The sequence below is a fragment of the Amaranthus tricolor genome, chromosome 5 (assembly GCF_026212465.1).
Source record: "Amaranthus tricolor cultivar Red isolate AtriRed21 chromosome 5, ASM2621246v1, whole genome shotgun sequence".
Taxonomy (NCBI): domain Eukaryota; kingdom Viridiplantae; phylum Streptophyta; class Magnoliopsida; order Caryophyllales; family Amaranthaceae; genus Amaranthus; species Amaranthus tricolor.
In genome coordinates, this window is record NC_080051.1 from 31,454,391 (window position 1) to 31,480,755 (window position 26,365).

The window sequence follows — 26,365 nt, forward strand, 5'->3', positions numbered from 1 at the left end:
TGTTGTTTTGACTATAGTTCTTAATAGCTTTGGAGAATGTAACAAATGATATCTTGATACGATAACTGTAACACCCCGAGATTTTAATGACGTAATTATTTAATATTTTAATAGCTTTTAAAGATTTTACAATTATATTAAATTATTTCCGAATTAGTTTTAATAAATTTCTTTTACATACGGATTTAAATGTTAACTTATATATATATATATATATATATATATATATATATATATATATATATATATATATATATTAAAAATATAGTTACGAGTTCTCAAATAAAGAGGTTCGAATCAAAACGATTATTTTATTAAAATGTGTGAGGCCGTGAAGGTGGGTCTCTTAGTTGGGTCTCGCAAGAAAATGCATTGAGATAAAATAAATAAATAAATAAATGTAATAATAAATAAACATAATAATAATAAGAATTCGTTTGGGAAACGTTTATGAAGAGATTTTACATGCTATTGAATTCAAATGTTTGATTAGCAAAATCGTGTAAAGTGTATCTTCCTAGAAAGTTTCCGACTCTTGTTGCTTATATTTAGTTATTTAGTAAGCAGTTTTTACGGTGGTAGTGGTAATGAAATGTTTACATAAATGTCTCGTGTTTACTATGTGCTCATTGACGTGTTTAGATAGCATAATCTTGGACTCGTATTGGTTGTCAAAACTGAATTGCTATATAAATGCTGTCAATTTCAACTTTTGTTTCCAACAGTCCTAAGTAATTCATTCCTAAATCATCTACTTTACAAATTTGTAAGAAAATGATCATTTAGAAGCTTTAAACAACTGTTAATGTCACAGAAAAGAAAGAGAGCAAAATGGCCCTAAGATTAGTCCCTTTGTTCGTTACAGTGCACACTAAACATTCACTTACACAGAAGACATGGGTGTCCGAGATTTCAAACTCCCGATCAAGCGGTATTAACTGTGTCCGAGATTTCAAACTCCCGATCAAGCGGTATTAACTGCATTAACCCATCGACAAGTCTTTCTAATTTCGCCTTGTTTATCAGTAAGAATATTAATCTTGCCCAATTTAATCATAGCTTCATTAAACTTTTTCTGCCAGTCTGCACTGTCAGAAGCAAAATGTGCCACCAGCTCTTTGGTACTAGGATCAACTGCTAAAGCAATATCGCTGGGAATCAAACTCTTGCCTTTCATAATGTCATCATAGTATGAGATTCCCCAATTAGAGGTATTAGGGTTTGCAGGAACTAAAGGTGATGTCATATTCCAAAATAATTCTTCCTGAGATTCAGGACAGAATTTCTGTTTCACCATCTGTTGAAATGGTCTATCGACCAACGTCTTTGCACCAAGCATTTCATCCCCAACCATGGAACTATTGTCAGCTATCGTGTTTAGACATCTGGTTTGGCCAATCGAGTGGGATCCCTCGAGCACGATCAAATCTTCTGTTGTTAGCCCTCGCTCTGCAAATGTCTTTATCAAATGATCAACTGAGTGGTTTCCCTTAGGAAGATCGTTTGCAAAGGAGCCATCAGTGGAGAAGGAGTCACGTCGTCCTGCAGGTACTTCATATCTTGGGTTTCCTGCCAAGACGACCACATCCCTAGCGGCAAATGCAAGAATATCTGCACATGAGACAATCCCAGGACATTGTTTTTCAATGTCCGCCTTTGCAGCTTCTAAAGCGTCCATTCCTCTTAAAGATATGCTGTTTGCTGGGTGAGCCATTTCTGCGTTGAGACTGTTATATCTTTCTGGGGTTAATAGAATTGAAGCATCACAACCCTGTTTATTTATTCATTAGCATGTCATTCTAAACTTGTCCAATAATGAATTGATGATCATGTTAATATTACGGCATGTTTGCTGATCAGTACTAAATGGTGGGAATGATAATGGAAAGTTACTGTAATTTTTACAAAAATATCGTTTCACAATTTTAATGGTCATGCTTATTTTCCCTCAACAATCTCATTTATTTCATAAAAGTCATTCTAAAATATTACCATTTGAACATGTGATATTAGCCATTAGGTGGTAATCGAATTTTGTGACAAAGAGCTTTTTTATAATTAAATTTTCATTACCAAGAGAACATAATATAAACTATGAAATCTTACTATTACAAATCATTCTCATTATCACTAATAAGTACTGTTAACCAAACGGGCCATTAGAGTTATGAAAAGCTATAGAAGTCGAAGTGTAGCAACTAATCTGAACCAGATTACGCAGAGATAGTAGAACTTACCGTAACATAACAATCATGAAAATGAAGACGGATGATACCGGGAATGATACCCTGATTTTGTTTTGAACTCTTGTTTATGACATCTTCAACTATTTTTTCTGCATTTGGGCAACTTAATTTGTAGAAACCTACTTGAAGTTTGTCACTTACAGAAGTAGTATTGACTACCACATTCTCCCCCAAAGATGAAGTAACAATGCCTAAGAGGGTAAGGAGGAATACCAAAGGTGGTTTCATCTTTGGTATGCAGCCTCCTTTTTTATAATTTTTTCATGCAAATCTCACCCTCTCTTTTATTTATTTATTATAAATTTGTGTGCATTTTGAGTTTTGCACATTTTATAAGCATTTATATAAATTCTTGAATTTAAATGATTGGCATTCCATAAAAGTTGTATAGGAGCCAAGAATAACTACTTTTAATTGGTGTCTATATATTTGATATTAAAAGGATTGTTAAATTTTGCCATTTTTTTTCTTAACGTTGATAAATCTTTTTATTCAACCCAAATATTATATACTAATATACATATATAAGGATCCAACTCGAGAATAACTAATACTAAAAAGTGACATTTTTTGAATAATTTTAAGATAGTAGCTAAATATAACTAAATTAAATGGAATAGTATTCGAGGAAATAAAATAGGCTCCAAATAAAACTATAAATTAGTGGATGTTTAAAATGAGGTTTCCTACCATTGCAATTTGCATAGATACTCACATCCATGTCATATTATTTTCATAAGAAATTACGTCTTAAAAACTTTATCGTAAGCAATACTTCTGGAATTTTTTTGTTGTTATGAAGATGGGACCACCACTTGTATCAATTACTTCCTCAACAATATTCTAATCAACTTAACAAAATTGATTTCCGGTTAATTTTAGTTTTATAAAACTAAAAGTGATGTATGAGGCGAGATTACCTTACATAGATAAAATTTGTAATAAGATTAGCTAATTATTATAAATTATTGTATGAAATGACAGTCTTCTTACGTAGTGTCTCCTATATATGAGTTAAATAGTTTAATTATTATAAATAATAAAAATATAAATTCTTTATTTAAGGTCGTCTCACTAAGAGACAATTTCTAATCAGATAGAATCATTAATTAAATGACTTTTTTTTATTAAAAAAAAAAAGGCTTTGCATGGCTAAAATCCTCCTTGTAAATAACTAATATCCACCACTCCTACGAGGAAGAAGGAAATTCCTTAGTTTTGGCTCTCTCTTTAAAGTGTCTTCATTCCCTCCCGATTCGATTAAATATATGATTTGATTAACTAGCTAAAATGCTAAATCACATTCCCCTTTGAGGTACAAATTCTTTTTAGTTACTCTTTACTCTTATTTTTTGTTTATGTTTTTAATACTAATTTTTGTATTTAAAGCTTTTTCCAACTTATTGCAACTATTGCTAATTGATTGTGGATTGTGGTAGTATTTACTATTTAGAGTACATAAGTAATATTTTTTGGTTGACTTAATAAATTTAATAATAAAATTTGTTATTTTCCTTGAATTGATAAACTTTAATTAGATCAATTTTAAGTTATTGCAACATTAAAAGCTTTGAATTGATTCAATCCAAAATCATTAAGTAAACCTCTTTTTAAACCCTCTTTAGAGCATGTTTGTTTCTCATTCCTTTTTGAAATTTTGGGTCTAAAACTAACTAATTATTTAGAGCATGTTTGATATCTGGGACTTAGGAAGGTTATGTCTAATCGGACATCTTTAGACGCTCAACTCTAACCTAATTAATTTTTTTATTAATGGATGACGTTGGAGAATTCCGATAGGAGGGATATGGAAAATTATTTTTTTTCGTAGGTGGTCAGAATTAGATCTTTCTGAAATGAAACCCTTCAACTACTAAATCACCAAGCTTTTGATGATAATTTGTTTGATGATTTATGCTATGTTAGCTTTCAGGTATCATGGATGCGAGAGTTGGGCTTGTTTTGCTTTTAGTTTGTGCTGGTAATTTGGTGGGTGATGCTACAAAGGATATGCACATAGAAGTTTCAGGTTCAAACAAAGGTGGTGGTTTTATTGATGTCTGTGCTATGTGTGAAGAGTATACCGCTATGGCTCTTGTTTACCTCAGCCAGAACAAGACCCAGACTGAGATTATGGATTCCCTTCACAAGGCCTGCTTTGATCTACATGGGTTGGCACTGGCAGACCAGGTATTTACTACTTGAATCCAAATGTGTTTGGTTTTTGGTCGTCAGAAGGTTGTTAGATGAAAATACATATATGGATTAAAATAGTCGACAAAATGTCCCTTGTTTCGATGGGGGTAAGCATTAGAAGTTTTTCTGATTTAATGGAATTTATTAAAATGGCTCATGAATCATGTGCACTTTTTAATTATGTAAAGTTTTAGATGATGTTGTTTGCTACCAATAGTCTATGAGAAACCAGCTCTTTCTTATCATTAACAAGGGTAAGGTTGCAAACTTCTCACCTCTCAAACTTCGCTTAGGTAGAAGCCACTTTAGAGTATATGGGTAATGGACAGGGTTGGAGCCGCTTCTGACTTCTCATATGAAGGGGTGTGATAGATCATAGAATACTATATAGCATATCTAAGGACTATAATCATCAGCTTTTGGTTGAGTTGGTTCCATGATAGAAATCCGTGAAATGTTTGTTGAAAATATTGGGGGCTGCTTTCTATTATAGAAGGTCATTCTATGCAGTGTATTATTAAACTACAAAGTCTTTCTTGCTAAAAAACATGGTTTTCCCTTTGTTGACAGTGTACAATGTTGGTGAATTACTATGCTCCATTGTTCTTCTTAGAAGTTTCATCCGTTCAACCTCAAGGATTTTGCAAGAGAATTGGATTGTGTAGAAATGCTTTAGTATTCACTCATGAGACATTCCCATGCGATATTTGCCATAAAGCTGTGGATGAAGCTATTGATAAGTTGAAAGATCCTGACACTGAGGTCTGTACTTCACTTAGACACTTCATTTTACCTCAATAATCTGTATCGGATCCTCGACACAGTGACATGGGTACACACTTAGACACTTTATTTTGAACCAAAAGTTACAGTTTTTCCAAAATTTAGCCCAAGCCGGACACTTGGACTCGTACTTGTGTCGAACATGAGTTCCCAAGTCTAGTAACAAAGCTAATTAATGTGCCTTTGGTAGCATGCTTATCTATTTATGTTAGAAAGTCTTACAATTCCTGATATTTGTGACAGCTTGCGGTCATTCGGGTGCTATTGAAGGCTTGTGATACTGTGGGCATATATACTAAACAGGTAAATTACGAAACTTTCGATTGAGGATGGACATGTATGTCTTTTACTCTTCACCCCTATTTTAATTAAAGGTAGTATGAGTAAATTACGTTTCATGAATTAGATTTCATAAGTTTACCACCCCCAAATAGAAATTCAGGGTAGTGACACTTGTTTTTGCTTATGTTTGACAGTGTAAAAATTTTGTTTTCGAGTTCGGACCTATCATTCTCACTGACGCAACGAATTTTATTGAAAACATCGACCTCTGCACCACGTTCCATGCCTGTCGTAAGCACGACATTGGCACACAGCAACAGTCAGTTGAGGAGGCCGGAACTATCAAAATGGTTACTTCATCATAAACATCAGTGTAAACTATTATGTATCATTTCCTATATTTTTCTGAATTGTGTTCTTAATTCAAATAAAGATGCAAATATGTATATATATTCCCCAAAGAAATTAAAATAACCTGTAATACGTTCATTATTATGCAGATATATTCATCTGTAATCATTAATCAACTTTTTAATATTCAGTTGTTCTTATGCTCATTTTTGTACTAACCAAAGTCCAAAAACAAGATCATAAAAGCCGTTCAAAGGGGCAGTCTGGTGTACAAAGCGTTCCTCTCTGGGATAGGATGATGTATTAGCTATGAACCCTTACATTCAACCGTCTAAGCCAAATAGAGTGAATAATCATATGAAAAACATCAAATCTCTTAGGAGGATCATTCATTACAAAATGATATTGTACTTGCTTGACTCCTTCATGCATTTTCAAGTACTTTTCATAAGGTATTTCCATCAATATTTCCTTAAGTTTAGGAATTTCTTGTACTGAAACTTGGACAGAAAATGAGGTCCAATCAACAACATCACTAAAGGGAAGAACATAGTTTTGTGAGATCAAAACAGGCACGCATTCAGCATAGATAGCTTCCACGATTCGAGGGATTGCAACTTCGAAACCACTAGGACAAAGACAGTACTTGCTTTTCTTCATCATTTCGTCGTATGATATTCCCCCTGGAAGAACTTTATAAACCTGTAAATCTGAATTTTTACCTTTCCAGTAATCAAGAAGTGCAGATCTGATTCGACCATGCATTCTGCCTGCGAAAAACGCGAGAACTGTAAGTTTAGAAGGAGGTAATCCATGAATTAGTCGAGTGAATTCCCATGATTTTAAGTTGATTTCAGGAATTGATACATCTTTTCTTGGATTGAAATTCTCTGATGTGTTTGCATTGCATAATGCTCTAATTGAATGGAAGTATAATAGTGGATGGTACCATCTTGCTCTTGGACCCTGCAAGTTAATGATATATGTTAATTAGACTATATTACATATTATAGTGATAAAATATATAACATATTATGGGGCCTGAGCTATCAGCTTAAACTTTTTGTTGAGTTGGTTTCTTGACATATATGGTATCAGAGTTAGAGTGACAAGATATCATAGGTTTAAATCTCAATCACCGTACCCCTCATTCAAAGAGGGAATATTTAGCGCCAAGTATGATTAGGACATGTGCCACATCCACACTTCTAGCCCAAAGGCTTCTCGTGTGAGGGGGTCCGGGGTGTTAGAGTATATTAACATATCTTAGGACCTTAACCATCAACCATCAGCTTAAACTTTAGGTTGAGTTGGTTCCTTGACACATAGTAGTATATAACATATCTCGAAACTTTAAACATACATTAGTAATTATTCACGAAAATCAAAATGATACTAAATTTGATAATAATACAAGCATACCCAATCATGGCAAGAAAGCATGAAGTAATTGGCTCCAAGGCTTGTATTCCAATAAGGATACTTGTGTGATATTAAGCTCACATAATCAAGAATAGTGCGTTCTAAAACAGCCTTATCTCGAATAATTGGATCAAAAAGATGTCGAACTATCATTAGCCACACTAAAGGGAAGAAACAAAGCATGAGCTTCACTAGGATTTTTTGTTCTAAACTCATTGTTCTTTTCTAGTAAGTTTATGAAGATTCCTTCAGAGGAGTATATGCTTTTGCTTGGACCATTATGAAATAAAGGTGGTTTCCCTTCTTCATATATGTAAATCTTGAACATTTTTTCCATTAGTAAGTAACTCCTACAAATAAATGAACTAAAATTATATCGATACCAGTGATTCCATATCAATGAATTAATGCACCGAATAAAATAGGAATACGCAAAAAACATTTTTGTATATGGTACCATGAAGCACATGATCATGGGCATCTTCAACAAAAATGTGGTTGGAATAATTTTTCAATTTATTTTGATAAGCTTGTTTGATTAAAGCCCTAGCTCTTGAAAGTTCTACTTCCAATTTCTCCATCTTTTCATCTTTGACTCTTCCTATCAACACTTGATCAATCGCATCATGTAGTCTATTCATTGTTCTTTGCCTTTTTTCTTCCTAAGTTTTTATGTCACATAAAATATTGAACAATAAATTAATACCCAACAATGAAAAAAGTATTGAAAATGAAGTAAGAAAAAGAATTATTCAATTAGGAGTATCAAAAACCAAATAAAGAATTTGTTTCAAGCCAACTATCTTGGCTATATTATTGACATTTGTTTTAAAACATTTAATTAAAAAAAGAAGAGTCACTAATTTTCCTAGAGTAGAAGAATTATGGATGACTGCTAAAGAGTGAACCAATGCAAATGATGTTGATGAAGTTACTCCATGATAACTGATGCTACTATGACTTGTAGGCCATTGCAAACCCTTGAAGAATTTGAAATGAATGACCAATGATTGCCAAAAAGGTCAATACATACATTACAATACGTAAACATATCATCATTGAGACACCAACTGTATTGAGTAATATAATATATAATCAGAGTGATAACTGATAAAAGATGATCGAATCATTTATATTTAAAGTGGTAACCGGCCTTCTCCCCTACATTTAAGATGTCTAACCTAATCCAAATCTTTCACCTTATAAACAATAACAACAAAAAAAGAGTTCAAGATAAATTGTGATATGATCTATATATGGAGCCAGTTACAAGTTATAAATTGTTGCTACTTGATACTTGTGTTCTATGAACTGATCACAATTAAATAGCCTAGTGTTAAAAAATTACTTATCCTATGCCTACGTTAAATATAACTATTATTAAATTAGTATTATATTATAATTATAATACTTAAATGCTAATTGATTTAAAACGTTGCGTGAAATTAGGAGCTTTAACATTGGGTCACAGAAAACAAGATTATAATATTCTTTTTGCTTAGTGGAGAAAATATTGTCTGAAAACTTAGTTCAAGAACAACTAATTAATTGCAAGTATAAAAAATTGCGTTGCTAATAATTTAGAATATCACAGTAATATTTCGTCACTAGTACTCTAAATTCGAGGGTCTCAGTTGCCGTAACTGTAAAATGAAAATGATATTTGGGATCTTATCTCATTATCAGAAGATATAAATTAAACATAAATGTTAATAAATGGATATTTAAATAAAAAATGATTCAACTGATCGATAATGTGGAGAGATCTAAGACTTGTCAAGTAGTGCAAGGATTTACAAAAAAAAAAAAAAAAAAAAAAGACATCCATTGCAAATAAACTTTCTCTTTAGTTTCAATAATATATACAAGAACAATTTCCTTATCACTTTTAATAAGGGTATTATCTAGCGTCATCCAACCCTCTTTAGGCCTAATAATAACTTCAATCGTGAGTACAGAACGGGATACATTGATCATGATGATGATGATTGAAATATAACTTATTAAATAAGTCGGATATGAAAAACCATGAGTAGACCTACTGATTGAAGATTTTTCTAAAATTCCATCTTTGTAATACATGTTTGATTTTTACCACTTACAAACATCAATGATCTCTACATATGGGCCATAATAATATCACATCATATAGACTACAAAAATCAAAACAAATTAATGTGAAAAAACTTTGTATATTCCGTCCAAACTAATACTTATTCTAATCAACTATAAATGTGTACATTCAACCTTCTAAGCCAAATAGAATGAATAATCATATGAAAAACATCAAATCTCTTAGGAGGATCATTGATTACAAAATGTTGTTGCACTTGTTCCACTCCCTTTTGCATTTCCAAATACTTTTGATAAGGAATTCCCATCAATATTTTCTTAAGATTCGGAATATCACTTACTAATACTTGTACAGAAAATGAACTCCAATTAAGAACATCACTAAAAGGAAGAACATAATTTTGGGATATCAAAACAGGTACACAACCAGCATACATTGCTTCAACAATTCTAGGGCTTGCAACTTCGAAACCACTCGGGCATAGACAGTACTTGCTTTTCTTCATCATATCATCATAGGATATTTGTTCAGGAAGTTGTTCGTAAACATGTAAATCTAAATCTTTTTCTTTCCAGTAATTAAGAAGTGCAGGTCGTATACGACCGTGCATTCGTCCTGCGAAGAATCCCAGAATGGTACGTTGTGATGGGTGTAATCCTTTGATTGGGGTTTTTAATTCGCCGGTTTTTAAGTTGATTTCTGGGATTGATACATCTTTTCTTGGGTTGTAATTTTCTGATTTGTTTGCGTTGCATAATGCTCGAATTGAGTGGAAGTATAATAATGGATGGTACCATGTTGCTCTTGGACCCTGCAAGTGCGCCACCATGATCAAATTATAATTAGCTACTTTAGACTATTCCTTAAAGAGATGACCTCAAAACAAGAAGTGCACATTCTCATTTTCTCATTGATTTCTATTAATTAAACTGTTTAGCTTATATATCTAATGCGTCTTTCGGAAAAACTGCCTTTCACGACAATTTGTGAATTATAATAAGCATAAGTACATTCACTTGTTAAGGAAGTGGTTATTCTTTTTAAAATAGAGCCTCAATAGAAAATTGGTGTTAAAAGTGAGATCGAACTAATTAATTTTGGAAAGAACAAACAAATTATGTCAAGCAATCAATCAATTTAACCAAAAGCTAGCTTAAACTTAATAAATAAAACCCCAATATGTGTTATACTCTATTGTAACACGTGAACCTCATTGCATGACAACCCTTTGTGTTAGAGGTGTGTTAGGATTTAGAAAATGAATAAATTTGAACAACGCAATAAATAAAAAGAAGAAGAGATAACCCACATACATACACAAAGGTGATTTACAACTAAAACCAACTAGTAGTAGAAGAAGCTATTTTTCAAGTTTATAAAGTGGTAAATTCTTTTCTCTTTTTCCCATGAGAGACAATTCACATGTAGATATTAATAGGCACTTTAACAAGGTGTATATGCAGCACATGTCCAAATTATACATGATGCTATATATTTTAGATTTTCAATTGAGATAAGGAATATATAGCGATAGTTGAGATTCTGAACTCGCTATCTTTCTATCACGTTAGCTTTCAATAAATAATATCAGGTATTCAAAAATTCATAAATCCGATGATATCCAAGTTGGTATCCAATAACCAAATTTCCAAAACAGATATTCATATATTCCATAAAATAAATTTTCCAATCATATCCTTAAATTTTCAGATAATTTAGCTCAACTCTCAATATATATATATATATATATATATATATATATATATATATATATATATATATATATATATATATATATATAAATAAATATAATAATAATTAACAAATATGGAAAATCAATAACGAAATTAAATGCAAAAGATGAAAAGAATAAATAAGATTACCCAATCATGGCAAGAAAGCATGAAATGATCAGCTCCAAGGCTTCTATTCCAGTAATGATACTTAAGAGAAATAACTTTGACATAATCAACAATGGTGCGCTCTAAAACAGCTTTATCACGTAAAATTGGATCAAATAGATGTTCAATTATCATTGCCACACTGAATGGTAGAAAATATACATGAGCTTCTTCTGGATCTCTTGTTCTAAACTTGTTATTTTGGTTCTCTATTGACTTCACGAAGATACCTTCCAAAGAGTATATGTTTTTGCATGGACCATTATGAAATAAGGGTACTTCCCCTTCTTCGTAAATATATATCTTGAATATTTTTTCCATTAATAAGTAGCTCCTACAAAATATAGAAATCATTATCATTAATTATTAATTAAATTATTTTAAAAACTCCAATGATCATAAAATGATTTTTTAAACAACCAATATAATTATACGGCCTTTTTAAAAAAATGCTTGCAAAAAATAATACCAAAACATAAGACCAGTAAAATAAAAAAAAAAAGCTTTAATATTATGTGGATATTTAATAAAAGAAAAGAATATCCTGAATAATTCTACTTATTATCTATTTGCAATATTGATTACTTCTTGCCATATTTTAATAGAATACTGTAAGTACCTACCTCTAAATTTAAAATGAATAGTGCTAGAGCAACTAAGAAGCATAAGGAGAGTAAGAAAAAGTGAGTGTACCGGTTAGTGGGTACCTACAATAGCCGATTAAATTGTGGCAAAAAAAGCTATTATAAAAAAATATTTAAAGGTTAAATTATCTAAAAATAATCAATAGAATAAATAAAATATTTCTTTAATAAAGTCTTATATTATATGATCAAAGTCAAGTACGTTCAATTCACATTATTAATCAGTAGTCGGTTTGGAATTCAGATATGCAGTAAGTAGTGAAGATGCAACATAAATTATGTACAGAAAAACGGACAGATGCACGTTAAGAGATTTATTAATGTATTCATATTCCAAGCTTCAATGCATTATGCATTCATATTACGTAGGGTGGAGTGGGGTTGAGATTTTGTGTCTGCTGAATTCAAAGATTTGTCAGCTCTCCACTTAATTATATTTATTATGGGGTCCATTTTTAGATCCAACCTCTCAAACAATTACTCCACTGTTTTCTAGATTCTAGAAGTACGTAATTTATAATTAAATAGAAAATATATATTTAAATATTTATTGGTTATCAGAAAAGTAAAATATGGTTTATGTACAATTTTGTTCCATTTGTTTTTATGTATATAATTTTAATATATAGTTTTATAATTTTTCAAGAAAAGTATTCGAGTTTATATTATGCTTTGAAACTGTGAAAAAACAAATTTGTTTTAGAAGTATATAAATTTATAAATTTATACATGATCAGAAGAGTAAAATATAATGATGATTAGAAATATAGCATTGTATGTGTATACTATGCTTGAAATATAAAATAATAATTATTAATAAATTTATTTAATACTTTGTACAGTTGTAAGAGATGTATATATATTATCTATCTTTAATTTATTATTATTATTATTATTATTATTATTATTATTATTATTATTATTATTATTATTAAATATAGAAGTTCAAAACCATTCAAATTTGATTAAATACTACGACTCTCATAATATGCGATCCTCTTCAACTTACAAAGATAATAATAGTAATATTAGTCAATTACTTTTAATTTGGAAAACTCACTTTTTAATATAAAATTACTTAAGGAAAACGAAAAGTGTCATGTTACATGTAATCAAAAATTTAGATTCTAACGTTATAAACCGAAAAAGATTGAGAAAGTATGTAATATTATTAGTACTATGATAAATTGATAATGCTAGCTACTAATATTTATAGATTATATTGAGTTTGCACTAATATTTAATATACTCTGGGAAGATGGTGCACATGTTGTCTTTATATATACATTATGTCATATATTTTATTTTAAAATAAGAAATAGATGAGATTTTAATCTGTTACGAATGTTTTGCTTTTAATACAACGTCAAGAAATCAATTCAACTAAAAATTTAAAATAATAGTTGAAGCCCCTTAGTATATATACTTTAACATATACTAACATAATAAAAAAAATATATCTTATACACTCTAACATATAATATATGTATCAGTTAAAGTATATTACATATTATGTGGTCTCAACAATCAGTTTAAATTTTTACTTAATTTGTTAACATGTATATATTATATAGTCTAACAATATTAAATTGTAAAAATTGTGTGTTAAAAAGTTGCAAAAAGTGATATAGCAAGAAGTATAGTACCGATGAAAGGCAAAAGCATTGTTGTAAATGTTTCCATGAGGTACATATTGAGCACCATCTTCAATAGAAATGTTACTCCTTTGGTTAATTGCTTCTTTAATTAAAGCTCTTGCTCTATCAAGTTTTAACTCCAAATGTTCAATCTTTTCATCTTTCTTTCTTCCCAATAACACTTCATTAATTGCATCACTTAATTTCTTCATTGCTCTTTGCCTTTTCTCCTCCTAATTAAATTTAAAATACATACACATATATTCTTAAGTTGGGGGAAGAAAAAACATGAAAACCAACAAGTATGGAGACTTGAAAAGATAATGAGAACAGTGGAAGATGACTAAAGCCGAGATATTCAGAAGGAAAACATATATGTGGACGACAATTAAAATGATATATTGGTTCATATAGTCGATACTATCTGATCTTTTAGGATTACAATTTTAGCATTGTTATTCTAACTAGAAAGCAAAAGATACGTGATCCCTTCAAAAAGATTTATATATAAGATTGTTAAGAAACATTGCTATTTTTGGTTAACAAGTTCATATTCAAGATATAATTAGCATTTACAAATCATCATCTTCATCCTTCATATTCTTCATTAATTTTTTTTTTTATTCGATCTATGTAACATTAGACTTTAAAAAATTATAGTACTACTATATATCTTTAATACAATCACAGAAGATTATATTCTCATTAATCAATTCAAGCAAAAAATAAATAAATAAATAAAATGAAGATGAAGAACTTACCGATTTTGATAGGGTTGAAGAATTGTGAATAACTGCAATAGAATGAAGCAATGGATCATTGACAATATTTCCACTTGATGGAAAAGAGAAGAGATTAAGGAAACCATTCGAGTCTTTTTTTGATAGAACAAAGAAAGCAAATAATGCCAAAATAGAAAATATAGAAATAAATATATGTGAATGTTTCTTGTAAAAGGAAGTCATTTATATTCCCCTATCATTTCTCTTCTTCCTCAATTCTTATTCTCTTTAGTAATTGTTATTTTTGTTTTTATGGGGAGGATTATTTCTGGAAGTTGGTAAGAATCCATTTCAAATGGTCTTTTTCCCCCTATTTATGGGTTTATTGGGAGTCATTAAACGTGATGGGAGTATTGGATAATGGTGCTTGTGCCACATGGTTTATGATGCCCATTAGTCAAACTTTTTTTAAGAAAATTTCTATGAGAATAGTTTAATATTTGTTTTGATTATATGGTAGGATAAGGGAAAAAAGAGGCGAATGTTGAGCGAGAATCGAAGATTGACCTAAAAAGAGCAACGATTTGTTATAAGCTTGAGCTTGATCTAATGTTGTTATGGTCAAATTTATAACCGACTACTTTATATTTTAATCTTACATAAACTCAATTTTATTATAATTAACCCACAACTGAGAAGTGAGATCAACACATGTAACTCAAATATTGATTCAAACTCAATTAAATTCAATGGATATCTAATAAAATCATGAAGTGACCTTAGGGATTTTAACTAAAAAGTCTCTCAACATAAACAACTTTCCTTTTTTACCTAAATTTATTATTTTTATTTGCTATAATTTAAATATTTCGTTTGATGTGAAAAAAATTTTTAATTAAGTAAAAATGTTTATTTTGCATGGTCCATTATAAGAGTACTTAGTTTGACTTATTGATTAATTTGGTTCGGTATAACGCATCTGCTGCTTAAATGTGAATATGGCCTTCATTGAGCGTTTGAGCGTAGGTGTTACTTTGCATCTAAATTAGGTTTGGGTATTTAAAATGGATTGTTTTTTCAATTTAAACTAAGAATGAGATTGACCGTTGACCCAAGAGTTAAGCGTGACTTGAACAAACTTTTTCTTCAAAGCCAAATGTAGTATTTTTGTACATTGAGTGGGTGATGCCTTCATTATTTGTATATTAATTTGAAAAGTATTTAATTTTGAAATTAATTTAATCAAGCTTGTCTTAGACCTGGGTCTCTTAGAAAGGTTGTGAATGCTACATCTTGATTATTTTAGTTGAGTTAGCCAATTTCTGGCTGATTCAATCATTTGTAATTCTTTACCGATTAGGGTTATAAATCAGAAGTTTACTCAGTACAAGTACTAAAGTGTCGGATTTGTTCAGTACAAATTCTAAAGTGTCGGTAGCTACATGTTTTACCAATAACAAAACAAAAAAGAAGGAAAAAGGCACAAAAATCAAGAATAAGATAAATAGATAAATATATATAAGTGTTAGTTATTAACAATTTGACAAGTATATGGTGTCTAATATGCATATTCTCGGCTAAAACTAATTGTTATAATAAATATATGTAAAAAAGAATATTTTTTAAAGGTAATTTATGATAACCTACGGCGAACATCCCTATTAACAGAAAAAAAATTGGTTACGAAATTAAGATGAGAAAAAGAAAGTGGTTGAAAATTAAAATTCGAACACATGACTTTTGTCTATTTGACAAAAGTAATACATTAAATGAGACAAAACTAGATTATCCAACAGCCCTATTGATGTTTTGAGTTAAATTTTATTGGTTGTTTCAAATTGAAATTGTGTTTTGAATAGTAAAAGAAAATTTCATGATTTTTTGTTGATCGATTTTTGTTGTTAACCACACATTGAATATGCTAAATACATTAATTTTGTTACTCCATGGCTAAAAAAGTAAGTCAAGTCGATCATTTTGAATCAAATTAAAGATTATTAGATCTATAAAATCACATAAATTTACGCTACTAAGTCAGCTCCCACAATAACAAAATAACAAATTCTACGCGTTTCGAAAGCCCTTTTCTTATGTACAAACACCTCTTGGGTCTCAACCATAGCTCAAACTAAAATCAAGGATCGGAGAATAATGGTAATTATCATCATCATCATCCAACCTAGTGTCTCCCGCTCATAGAAAACTAAGGACAAGATCTGAAGAGGGAAAGACGACGGCAACTCATACCCATAAAGGAGAGCACGGCCAAAGGAGTCCTCCGGCTCGAGGATGATAAAGAGACGTAGATACTAGAGAGTATAAACATGGAACATGGAAAGGGATCAAAAATCAGTGATTACTGATTACTTTTTTTTCTTTTTTTTTTTTGGATGCACTATAAGCATGCATGCCTGTTTATATTCCTAACCCATTGCTAATATAAGTAAACATATCTGATTTGCCTCAAAAGAGGTTGATACCTCGTTAACGACATGTATATTAAGGAGCATCCTCATAAGTTCTGTTCTTTTATAAAATTTTTCCAGTTTCATTCAAAAGACCAAAGTGACTGTACATCTGGGTGTGAATATAAGCCACCGATAGGAGGTCTTACAACCGATGGGTTTCTAACACCTTCTCCAGTGCACGGAAGAGACCATTCATTACTGTCTGAGCCAGGAACAGACCATTCCGTACTGTCAGAAGAACAAAGGGCAGAAAATCTTCAGAAAGCAAGAAATGTGAAGCAAGAGTGAAATTAAAAATACTAAACAATACACATAAAGTATATCAGATATCAATGTTAATCCATTGACATTCAACCCATATTCTGCAAGTTTTCCAATAGCTTACCCCTTCAAAAACAGGGATGCAATTACTCAAACTAACTTATTGAATTTAAGTATGATGACAGTTAACAAAACTCACAAATACTCCACAGAGAAATGAATTACAAAGAACTAAATCCTCAAAATAACTGATGTCTAGTTAAGTTTATCACTAAACCTAATTCTAGGCTCCTAGCTCTCCATCCCAAACAGCAACCACATTACCGCATCGTGACCACAAAGGTTTTAGAATTTATCGCGACAGAAGGGCACGGCAACCATGGTTATGCAACCATTACGGCATCCGAGACTTCAACATTCACAATCTCTTCTCTATTGAGTCTGATGTCAATATGCTACTATCAATTCACCCTGGATCCTAGCAAACTAAACTATTGGGAAATGCTTTATAAAGAGCTGTTGTAAGGCTACCTTGATAATCAAAAAAGAGAAAGAAAAAAGAAACAAAGACATTATCCAAAAGTGAAAGCAAAATAGAAAGATATTATTGTAGAGCCATAGAATGATGGAATGCAACACCTCTCAGAGGACCTAATAAACCTATTGCAGAAAAAATTCAAAGGTTACATTAATTACTACTGCTAAGATACCTACTTAAAAGTTAACAACAGTCCTCTTGATGAGTTTCCATATTAGTATTAACTAAGAATTTCAGACTTCTAAGATACATAAATTTGGCAGCCCTAAAATCAGGTTGACTTTGGTTTTCAATAAAGCAAAGATCCAGAACCCTTTGGTTTCGGATTTGGACTAAAATTAAAAGGCTCGTTAAATCATGTGCATTTTTACATAAGCTACACATGCTGTTTGCAACCAAGGGTCACCAGGAAATATTCTCTGTTTATTATATATCTGACTAACCACGATTTTCCAAACCCCCTCTAGCATGAGCCGCTTAATAGCATTGGAAAATGGAGTATTGTATTGAGACAAACACTGTGACGGGTAAGATTGCATTACGATTTACATGGATAAGGTTGTGAACATCCAATACTCCAAACCCCATCTTAATGTGACGAGTGAGCCACTTAGCAGCAGCAGGAAACTAGGATATTGTTGTAAGAGTACTTTAAGCCAACATAAATAGCCCTGTAAATTATTTCCAATATAAGAGTTCTCCAAAAATGTCACATTTTTATCGATAAAGAAAGCTGGAGTTGGTCATTTAGGATGAGTAAGAATGTATTCAAAAACGGTTAGAATGCTCTCAAAACCAATTCAGTCAATAAAATGAAAACTTGGAACCTGAATTTTAAAGCTCTTGCCATAACAGAAAGTACAAAGTTAAATTCTAAGTGTTAGCAAAGATTATAAGAGGGTTTTTAGAGGAAAAAATAAAAGATCTTTTTTTTTTCTCTATGGCACTAGTAAATCAAAGGGGATTTCCATAAAGATTTACATATATCTATCTCTGTCAATACTAAGACTCAAAGAGAAATGTTTTGGGGAAATGGAAGCAACTACCAATACTAAATTAATTTAAACAGTAAAAGAAAACTTTAAAATGGCCAGCAAGATGCTGTGGCAAAAGACTTGCCTAAAGACTTAACCAGTGTTACTAATTTGCTAATCGGCTTGGGAGAATGGGAGTTGCAATTAGAAGTTTTATAACTAGAAATTACAAGCAACTTTACGCCACTTAATACAAAAGGCAAATTCATAGTGAGTTTGTACCAAAAAAGGTACCACTGAATTAGCCACCAAATACTTGCAAAAACTTATCTTGCATATGAAAAAGTAGATAGCACATAAGGATGGCTATACACAATCTAATTTCAATTATACCACGAAACTCCGCACCTTTTATTTTTTCAGGAGAAGAGGGCTTCTCCTCCCCTCCCACAGAATCACTAAATTAATAAAGTCCCTTCGATATATATGATATAAATACAAATAGTTTAAGTTATAGTATCTCACACTAAGGATGTATTCTTTTTAGCACTTTAAGAACTTTTAGCCAAACTGTATCGTCCGTGCCATAAAGGTTTTCAAATTTACCAAACCGGTATTATCCACATCGTAAAGGTGTAAAAAAAACCGTATTTTACACCCATACACTACAGTATGAAGTATACTGCTTACAAGGTTATCTTACACTCATACAAAATAGTATGAAGTATACTGCTTACAAGGAAGTATTTAAGGCAGTAGGCAGAATACTATGCATATCATCTTCCCAAAGAAAAAAACAACCGATAAAGAGGTCTCAAGTCTCAACAATAAGCAATTGACATTATTATAGGAAAATGAGCAAGAAATACATCAATTCACAACAGTACATATCACGAATATTGATAATAGAACAATAAACCAAAAATTAATTCATTCTGCATATATAAAAGGCTTAAGGCAAAAGTTATATGCTTGTTTAATACGTATTCGTAGGATCATTTCTTTCAGTGAAACCGCCTTAGGAGGAAGAACAACAAATAAACAGCTGTAATAAACAGGTCCAGATTCCCAATGAACACAGGTAAAAGGAGCTTTCCTAGGCACTGCTATGCATTAATATGTCACAATGATATTTGTCATAATCAAGGTAGAGACTAGAAGGGGCTACATAAAGTCAAACTACCAAGTCAGACTGATACGAGGGAGGAGGAGAGAATTCATGGCAGTTTACAAGGTAAAAGGAAATAAGGAAAAAGAATGAACAATGGTATCTGGGGTAGGGCAAAAGAGCAATAGGGTTAGCCCCTACATAGAGCAAATTCTGTACATCTTGTTGATGTAGACGCTATTGTTAGCGATTTTGCATCTACAAATGCTCATAGAAATCGTTTTGAGTGAATAATAGGGTATCTAATATTTTATTGTACTTTTCAAATGAAATTTAACACAGTTAAAGATTATATTTTTGAACACAATGTAACAAAATAATTTACAACCATCTTATTTTTGCAAACTTTAAAAGTCCTAAAATTTCAATATATCTCATCACTTGTTATGGCAAGCCCAATATTGAGGTTCGCTTTGAGGTCACCAAACACTCATAATCAAACTAGGCATGAAACAAGAAACTACAGTTGAGAGTAAAGGAGATAATATTACAACACTGACATCTAAAACTTAATGCTGCACAAACCCAAGAATAAAAGTACTGCTCATTTTCTTTTTCTTTCTCCTCTCTCCCTCCTCTTTCAAAAACTAATTTTCTTTGTCAATATTGGGGCTATCTTAAACCAAAATGGTTGATGGTCAGCCCCTTAATTCCTTCATTCTATCGGTATTTTTATGTTTGGAATAAAACTTCATCCTCTTTCTATTGGAGAGTTTTTATACCCACTTATTGGGTTATTTTTCTCTTTATTCAATTTTTATACCTCTACATGTGAGTGTAGGGTCCTAATCTTAATATTATCGTAAAAGTTGATTGTTTATGAAGACTTTTTCGGTGTCAAGGAAAATGTCAATCTCGCATCTACAATAAATTGTGTCATCAAAAGACCTCCTCGATGAAAGTTGCATCAAAAAACAATGTGAACAGGATATACAAAGACGACAACTGTCATCTACAACAATTGTGGTTTTATTAATTGTTATAATTTGATATCAATTATAATGCACTTGAGTTTGGTTAATTTTGAGGTAGATGTCGTATGACTCTTTAACCTGTGAATTAATTTTAATTTCAAAAAAAGCTTGCTGATGCACTAAACCACAATGCCCTATGTGCCAGAATACTCCCACCACCTCCAGTAAGCCAAAAAAAACTGCCACTACAACCTCTTCTATTTCCCAAGCTCCCCTGCTCCCCATCCCCATAAAAGCATATCCTCTTTCTAACTACCTTCTAAGCCATCACTAGACAGATCATGTATCAACAGCAGCCACATATGACATACGAAGAAAATGGAACATACAAATGAGACACATAAATGATTGAGCAGAGCAGGGTCAGAAGAGCCAAGACCAACAGACTTGTGAATGAATTGAGCAGTTAAGCCTATAATCCTACTTCCTACAATTTCTATGGTATCTTTGTTTATTTTTGTGGGCAAATGAAGGAAATGGAACACATAAATGAAACTAGAAAATAAAAAGGTGAAAACACAATAAATACAATTTTGAAAAAAAATAAGTATGAAGTGGACAATAAAAAAAATCTAAGTTCAATGACATCTAAATATAGCAAAAGTTTATGGGGGCTCAACGTGATTACAGATGTTTAACTTGTCGTTTGAATAACCAACGATCTAGGAGTAAGGGTCTAAAAATCAAAGTGCCAAAAACACTCTTCTTATGTTATTAACAGTGTGCAAATTTCAAATTAAAAATGTGACCACCCTAAAATTTTAGGAGCCCAAGGTAACAAAGGTTGCAATCAACAAAGACGCCATATTTTAAATTCGTTAATTTTGAGGCGTGACGAAAAAAGGAGGAGAGAGAGAGAGAGAGAAGAGAGAGGGGAAACTAATGTTGTATTTCTCACATGAATCACCCATGAACGTCAAACTATAATTGGAGTCGCAAATGAAAAGAAAGAACTAAGCTTTCCGAAAATAAAGTAGGTGCCAACAAGGCTTTCTAATATTCGTGGATTTGTATAAAGTATGAGGCTTCAAGATCATAAAAACTAAATATTCTCACCAACATCCACAAAACTTGAAACTATGGCGGCTATATAGACCAGCATGCAAAGTCAAAGGATCACAGCCAATGTTTATTAATTTTAAAAGTACTCCATGCTTCCAACAAGTAATATAGATGTATAACATCACTAGAAAACATTAATCAGCAAACAATAAACAATAATCCTCTAGATTTTTAACGTCTACAGTTTACAGGGTTTCAAGTTTATCTAAATGTAATTGAATACTCATGCAGCAAGCCACATATATCACGGTGAGTGGCAACATTGAAATATATACAGTCCCTCGTTCTCATCACAATGAGAAAAGATATTACAAAACACCTATTGAAAGAGAAGGGGGAATGGCATTTAAGTGACATGTCTCTGCCTGCATCTATAATATAGGTAATCCAGGAACAAGAGAGCACAAAGAAAAACAATTAACACATAGGCATGCGGCTCTAGTACGTAAGCAAAACATTCACAGAAAACTGCTACACACGAGTCATAAATTCCAGCCAATGAATTCCAAAGTGTAAATGAAGAAATAGAATGATAGATGCATAAAGTTTGGTAACTCACTTGGACCAACATTTAGCTGTGGATGGATCAAGAGCATCGGCTGCAACCCTGTTAGGACTCCCAAATATAATTGGCTTCTCTAAAGTTTCTTCCGGGGGACTAATTGGACGATGACTCTCACTGCTACACAGAGGTGGAAAAAAGGCCTTGTGCATCCATTGATCTTGATCATTAGGACTTGGAACAGAGACACCAAAGGGATTACAACTTTGAGCATTCCCCATGAATAGATGCTGAGGAGAATGTGTTCCAGAAGCACTATATCCTTCTTTTGTAAACAAAGAAGCCATAGTCTTCTGTGGAGATTGATGCATCATATCATCATTTTTCAGTCTGCTTCGCTCTAGTGATGTAATCCAGCTGGCAGAATTTCCCACTAAACTCAAACCATCAGGACCAAGAGGTGAAGAATTCCACATATGCCATGTTCCTTTATCATTTACATCATTCAGCTCAGGAGCTGGAAAGTTGTTCGTATCGAGGGCCCTAGGACTACTAGAGAAATGGCTAGGGTTAATCGGCTTTTCATCACCAACTCTGAGTCTTGACAAGGGAGATTCAATTGGAGAAGGTCTGGTGATTTCCAAAGGACTTGAAACATTAATTAAAGGACTAGATTTTTCAAAATCATCCTTTACAAAGCTATTGCCTCGGTCCAGCTGAAAATTATCAAGTGATTCTGAAACTGGACCAAGAAGTGAAACAGGATCAGGTTCATAACACGGGTCCTCAAACAACTCTGGCTCTTCAGGTAATAAATCATGAGGTTTGTTCAAACCACCAGAAAAAAAGGGGTCTTTTGCCCCTGGTAGGCTAGAGTTATTAGTCAGAAGCCCACTTGAAAAGGAAGGCAGCATAAAGGGAGAAGGCAAATTAATTGGGTTATCGTAAAACGACGCAGAAGATATTGAGCCCAGATGTTGAGTACTTTGACCTTCTGGTTGGGATTTTGCACTTGGTCTACTAGTTACATTAGGATGTGAAGGAGTTTGTGTAAATAATTGTTGCCACGACTTTGGTTGTGTCTTACGCTGCGCATCTGAAGAGACCTGGTGCCAAGAAGCTTAATTCAGTCAACATGATTAAATTATGTAAGGATAACATTATTAATGGAACAGTATCCCTTCCCACCCAAGAGACAGAACAAAGAACAAAACTTGTCAGAGCTCAGAAAGACAGATGTCTTACAGGGTGAGGATTGCTCTTATCATCAGCATGTATAACAGTTCTCCCAGGATGACGCTCTGATGGGAGAATATCACGCTTGCTGTTTGAAACTAGAGAAGGTTCAACCGAACTATTAGACTTGATTTCTTTTGAAGCAGAACCAGCAGATGGGGCAGCTTTGCCAAAAAAACCACTGCCAGTAAATGCCTTAGAAGAAGACAAAAAAGTGCCTCTCATACGGTCTAAATATCTAGAACCAACATTCCCTCGACTAAAACTGTTTGTAAAACTACTCTTTGCATTATAACCTGTTTCACTGGTCTGGCCCTTCACAGAGTCTACTCCAGACTTTGGTGACTCACGTCGATCAGTCTCATTCTTTCTATCGCTCTCCCGTTTCCAGTCATTTTCCTTCCCGGCTTTCTTGTCCAACTCGTCAACATCAGAGTTGCTCTTACTAGATCCTTTGTCTTTTTCCTTTCGCCTCTCTTGCCTCCTTTTCTCAGCTTCCCTCTTATTGTCTTTCTCCCTCAATGAAGAGGTTCCTTTTGCACGATTCTCAGCCTCTATCTTTTCATCCCGCAACCTCCTGCGCTCCTCAACCAATCTCGCTACCTCCTCCCTTTGCTTTCTTTCTTCCTCCTCCAACAGTTCTTTCTCTAATCTCGCTTGCCGCTTCTCTTCAGCTTTTCGCCGAGCCTTCTCCCCTCTGCTCTCAGGACCTGCACTGCCATTTTCCTTCTTAGACATCATTCCCATATGATCAGAATCTGATAAAGAATCCTCCGACGAACTAATTCTAAAGAGTTTTCTCATAAGCCACCTTATACTCAGCAAAAATGATGTCAACAGTTTGCAAGTGAAAAAATAACCACCAGAATAAGACTTCTCAGCCAAGCAAGGTTCATTTCTTCCAAAAAATCCAGCATTATTCCTCCGTGGAGGAAAAGAAGACCTAACAGGAAATGACCTATTAACAACCCAACTCCCATTCTCCATCCATTCTTGATTGCAAAGGGACACATTGTCTGACCACGGCTTCCCATTCAAAATCTTCCCTCCCTTTCCAAACAAATCCTTAATAATTCCAGAATTTGAAATCCCAGGAGGAACAGGCAAATCTAAAACAGGTCTCTTTGATATATGTCCACAATAAGAGCACATAAACTTCCCCCCACCAGGATTTTGATCTCTGTAAGGTGTCAAACAATTCCTACACTTCCTAGTGGCAGTTTTCTTCAACTTCTGCAATTCCAACGCCTCATTCCTCTTTCTCTCCCTCAACCGAGCATTTCTTCGCACTCGCCAAGCAGACAATTGCGGCATCAATACCTCATACCAGAACAAAGTAACCAACAACACAAACACACAAGCCAACCTCGGTGACGTGATCTCAAACCTAAATGCAGGCGGTAACAGCTGAGATAAAGCCCATAACCCAATAAGCGGAATGACTAACCAAGGCAGCATAGTAGCAACCCTTCGCGACCACTTCTGAATCACACAGAACATACACATTATCCCCCCTTAACCTATTTCTATCAATTTCTTCCCCGTATTTGAAAACCCTAATTTCCCAATTCCTCAAAAGTAAATTCCAATTCCACCACAAATTTCACAATATCCAACTTTTAAACCAATCACAACTCAATAAAATATCATATAATCAATTCAAAACTCAATCATACCCAATTCCATTCCCAAACTTTTTTGCCCCCAATTTGAATCTATTAATCGCAATATATTAGGGTTTCTTTTCGTTTCTTTCTCAATCGAGCTGGTATTCATAAAAACGCAAGAAAAAATATATTCAATTCCAAGCATTAAAATACAAAAACAAATTAATTCCAAATAAAAAAGGTTAAATACAAATACAATGGAAAGAAAAAAAGGAGAGAGAAACTCACAGCAGATATAAACGTTATTGGATTGATTAACATGGGAGAAATGGTAAAACAATGGCAGCAAGCGAGTTGAAGGTGAGTCGACTCCGAAGAGCTGCGGCGATTGCTCGAGTTTTATATTTTGTTCGTTTTTCTTCTTCCGTCTGCGTTTTTCGCGAAAATGGGGGTGAGAGACAAAGTATAAACCAAAAAGATAAGACGGGTGGTGAAGGAAGTGTTTTTTTTTTTCTTTATTTTTTAATTAATAAAAAATAAAAAATATGAATAAATTAAGTTATTACTCCTATTAAAGGGAATATTAGGAAATCAATTATAGTAAGCAAGCTCTCGTGTGTGTGTGGAGTTTGTGAGCCTTTAAACTACCACCGTAAAAATACATTTATTTCAATTGCTTTTATTTAAAATTTAAAAGAATATAAAAACGTAAAATAATATAAATTTAGATGTAAGATAACACAAAAATGGTCCATAACATAATAAAGAGAGGAATTGTTTTTTAGAGAACTTCATTAATGATCAATTATCAGCTCGTGTAGGTATTTGGTATCCTAAGAGCAATGATAAGGGAAGATGGATCATATTATTTAAGTAATAAAGCAATTTTACATTTAATGTTATAACTATCATGCAATATCACATTTGCGATTATTTCTTAGACTTGCATGTTCTAGGTAGTCAAGCTCTTTCAAGGCAAGCTTGTTATAAATCATGCCATTTACTTTGATTCTCTATAAATACGAGGGATATTGCTACTCAATCAATAGCTTATACAGAGATCTTATGAATAAGATTGAATAGGAACCAGATAATTAAAAACTTTTAAACCAAAATCACCATGGTCTGCTAGCTGTGATTCATCTCACATATTTGAGCGCTTCATTCTTTGAGATAAATAGGCGTATACGGTAACATCAATGTTTATATAAATTCTTATGAAGTTAAAATTATAACAATTATCAAAAAAAAGATAACAAGTTTTAATCTTTTAACCTTGAAAGCTAAAGAATAATTAGTGTTTTCTATAGGAAAAAA

At 32.5% G+C, this 26,365-nt stretch overlaps 4 protein-coding genes and 1 pseudogene across 5 annotated transcripts; 1 reads left to right on the forward strand and 4 right to left on the reverse strand.

Annotated features, from left to right (window-relative positions):
* Nucleotides 1-964: 964 nt before the first annotated feature.
* On the reverse strand, nt 965-2,813 carry LOC130813673 (peroxidase 5-like). Its single transcript, XM_057679515.1, has 2 exons — nt 2,238-2,813; nt 965-1,771 (listed from the first exon to the last, which is right to left on the reverse strand). The coding sequence occupies exons 1-2, from the start codon at nt 2,472-2,474 to the stop codon at nt 965-967; spliced, it is 1,044 nt and encodes a 347-aa protein (XP_057535498.1). The 5' UTR covers nt 2,475-2,813.
* Nucleotides 2,814-3,407: 594 nt separating this feature from the next.
* Nucleotides 3,408-6,042, forward strand: LOC130814189 (uncharacterized). 2 transcript variants are annotated; one of them, XM_057680255.1, is made up of 5 exons: nt 3,408-3,561; nt 4,173-4,436; nt 5,013-5,204; nt 5,469-5,528; nt 5,702-6,042. In XM_057680255.1, the coding sequence occupies exons 2-5, from the start codon at nt 4,185-4,187 to the stop codon at nt 5,870-5,872; spliced, it is 675 nt and encodes a 224-aa protein (XP_057536238.1). In that variant the 5' UTR covers nt 3,408-3,561; nt 4,173-4,184; the 3' UTR covers nt 5,873-6,042. The 2 variants fall into 2 exon arrangements, with proteins under 2 accessions (XP_057536238.1, XP_057536239.1); XM_057680256.1 differs by having other exon boundaries at nt 3,412-3,561; nt 4,180-4,436.
* A 119-nt stretch (nt 6,043-6,161) lies between these two features.
* On the reverse strand, nt 6,162-8,410 carry LOC130813675 (probable glycosyltransferase At3g07620; annotated as a pseudogene).
* Nucleotides 8,411-9,123: 713 nt separating this feature from the next.
* Nucleotides 9,124-14,682, reverse strand: LOC130814190 (probable glycosyltransferase At3g07620). The gene is made up of 4 exons (XM_057680259.1): nt 14,298-14,682; nt 13,546-13,769; nt 11,238-11,589; nt 9,124-10,165 (listed from the first exon to the last, which is right to left on the reverse strand). The coding sequence occupies exons 1-4, from the start codon at nt 14,499-14,501 to the stop codon at nt 9,503-9,505; spliced, it is 1,443 nt and encodes a 480-aa protein (XP_057536242.1). The 5' UTR covers nt 14,502-14,682; the 3' UTR covers nt 9,124-9,502.
* Nucleotides 14,683-15,917: 1,235 nt separating this feature from the next.
* LOC130814191 (uncharacterized) lies at nt 15,918-25,580 on the reverse strand. Its single transcript, XM_057680260.1, has 4 exons — nt 25,337-25,580; nt 23,451-25,206; nt 22,263-23,311; nt 15,918-16,954 (listed from the first exon to the last, which is right to left on the reverse strand). Exons 2-4 carry the CDS (start codon nt 24,945-24,947, stop codon nt 16,807-16,809), a joined length of 2,694 nt encoding a protein of 897 aa, XP_057536243.1. The 5' UTR covers nt 24,948-25,206; nt 25,337-25,580; the 3' UTR covers nt 15,918-16,806.
* Nucleotides 25,581-26,365: the final 785 nt, after the last annotated feature.

What these genes read in the sequence shown, in the direction of transcription:
- LOC130814191 (XM_057680260.1), bottom strand. Translation starts at nt 24,947, where the DNA reads ATGTGTATGTTCTGTGTGATTCAGAAGTGGTCGCGAAGGGTTGCTACT. An exon ending in ATAAGAGCAATCCTCACCCT is followed by an intron (nt 23,312 to 23,450) that starts GTAAGACATCTG and finishes TCTTGGCACCAG; the next exon opens with GTCTCTTCAGATGCGCAGCG. An exon ending in ACAGCTAAATGTTGGTCCAA is followed by an intron (nt 16,955 to 22,262) that starts GTGAGTTACCAA and finishes TTCTTCTGACAG; the next exon opens with TACGGAATGGTCTGTTCCTG.
- LOC130813673 (XM_057679515.1), bottom strand. Translation starts at nt 2,474, where the DNA reads ATGAAACCACCTTTGGTATTCCTCCTTACCCTCTTAGGCATTGTTACT. An exon ending in TTCATGATTGTTATGTTACG is followed by an intron (nt 1,772 to 2,237) that starts GTAAGTTCTACT and finishes ATAAATAAACAG; the next exon opens with GGTTGTGATGCTTCAATTCT.
- LOC130814190 (XM_057680259.1), bottom strand. Translation starts at nt 14,501, where the DNA reads ATGACTTCCTTTTACAAGAAACATTCACATATATTTATTTCTATATTT. An exon ending in CTTCAACCCTATCAAAATCG is followed by an intron (nt 13,770 to 14,297) that starts GTAAGTTCTTCA and finishes AAATTTAATTAG; the next exon opens with GAGGAGAAAAGGCAAAGAGC. An exon ending in AATGCTTTTGCCTTTCATCG is followed by an intron (nt 11,590 to 13,545) that starts GTACTATACTTC and finishes TATATTTTGTAG; the next exon opens with GAGCTACTTATTAATGGAAA.
- LOC130814189 (XM_057680255.1), top strand. Translation starts at nt 4,185, where the DNA reads ATGGATGCGAGAGTTGGGCTTGTTTTGCTTTTAGTTTGTGCTGGTAAT. An exon ending in GGTTGGCACTGGCAGACCAG is followed by an intron (nt 4,437 to 5,012) that starts GTATTTACTACT and finishes CTTTGTTGACAG; the next exon opens with TGTACAATGTTGGTGAATTA. An exon ending in TGAAAGATCCTGACACTGAG is followed by an intron (nt 5,205 to 5,468) that starts GTCTGTACTTCA and finishes TATTTGTGACAG; the next exon opens with CTTGCGGTCATTCGGGTGCT.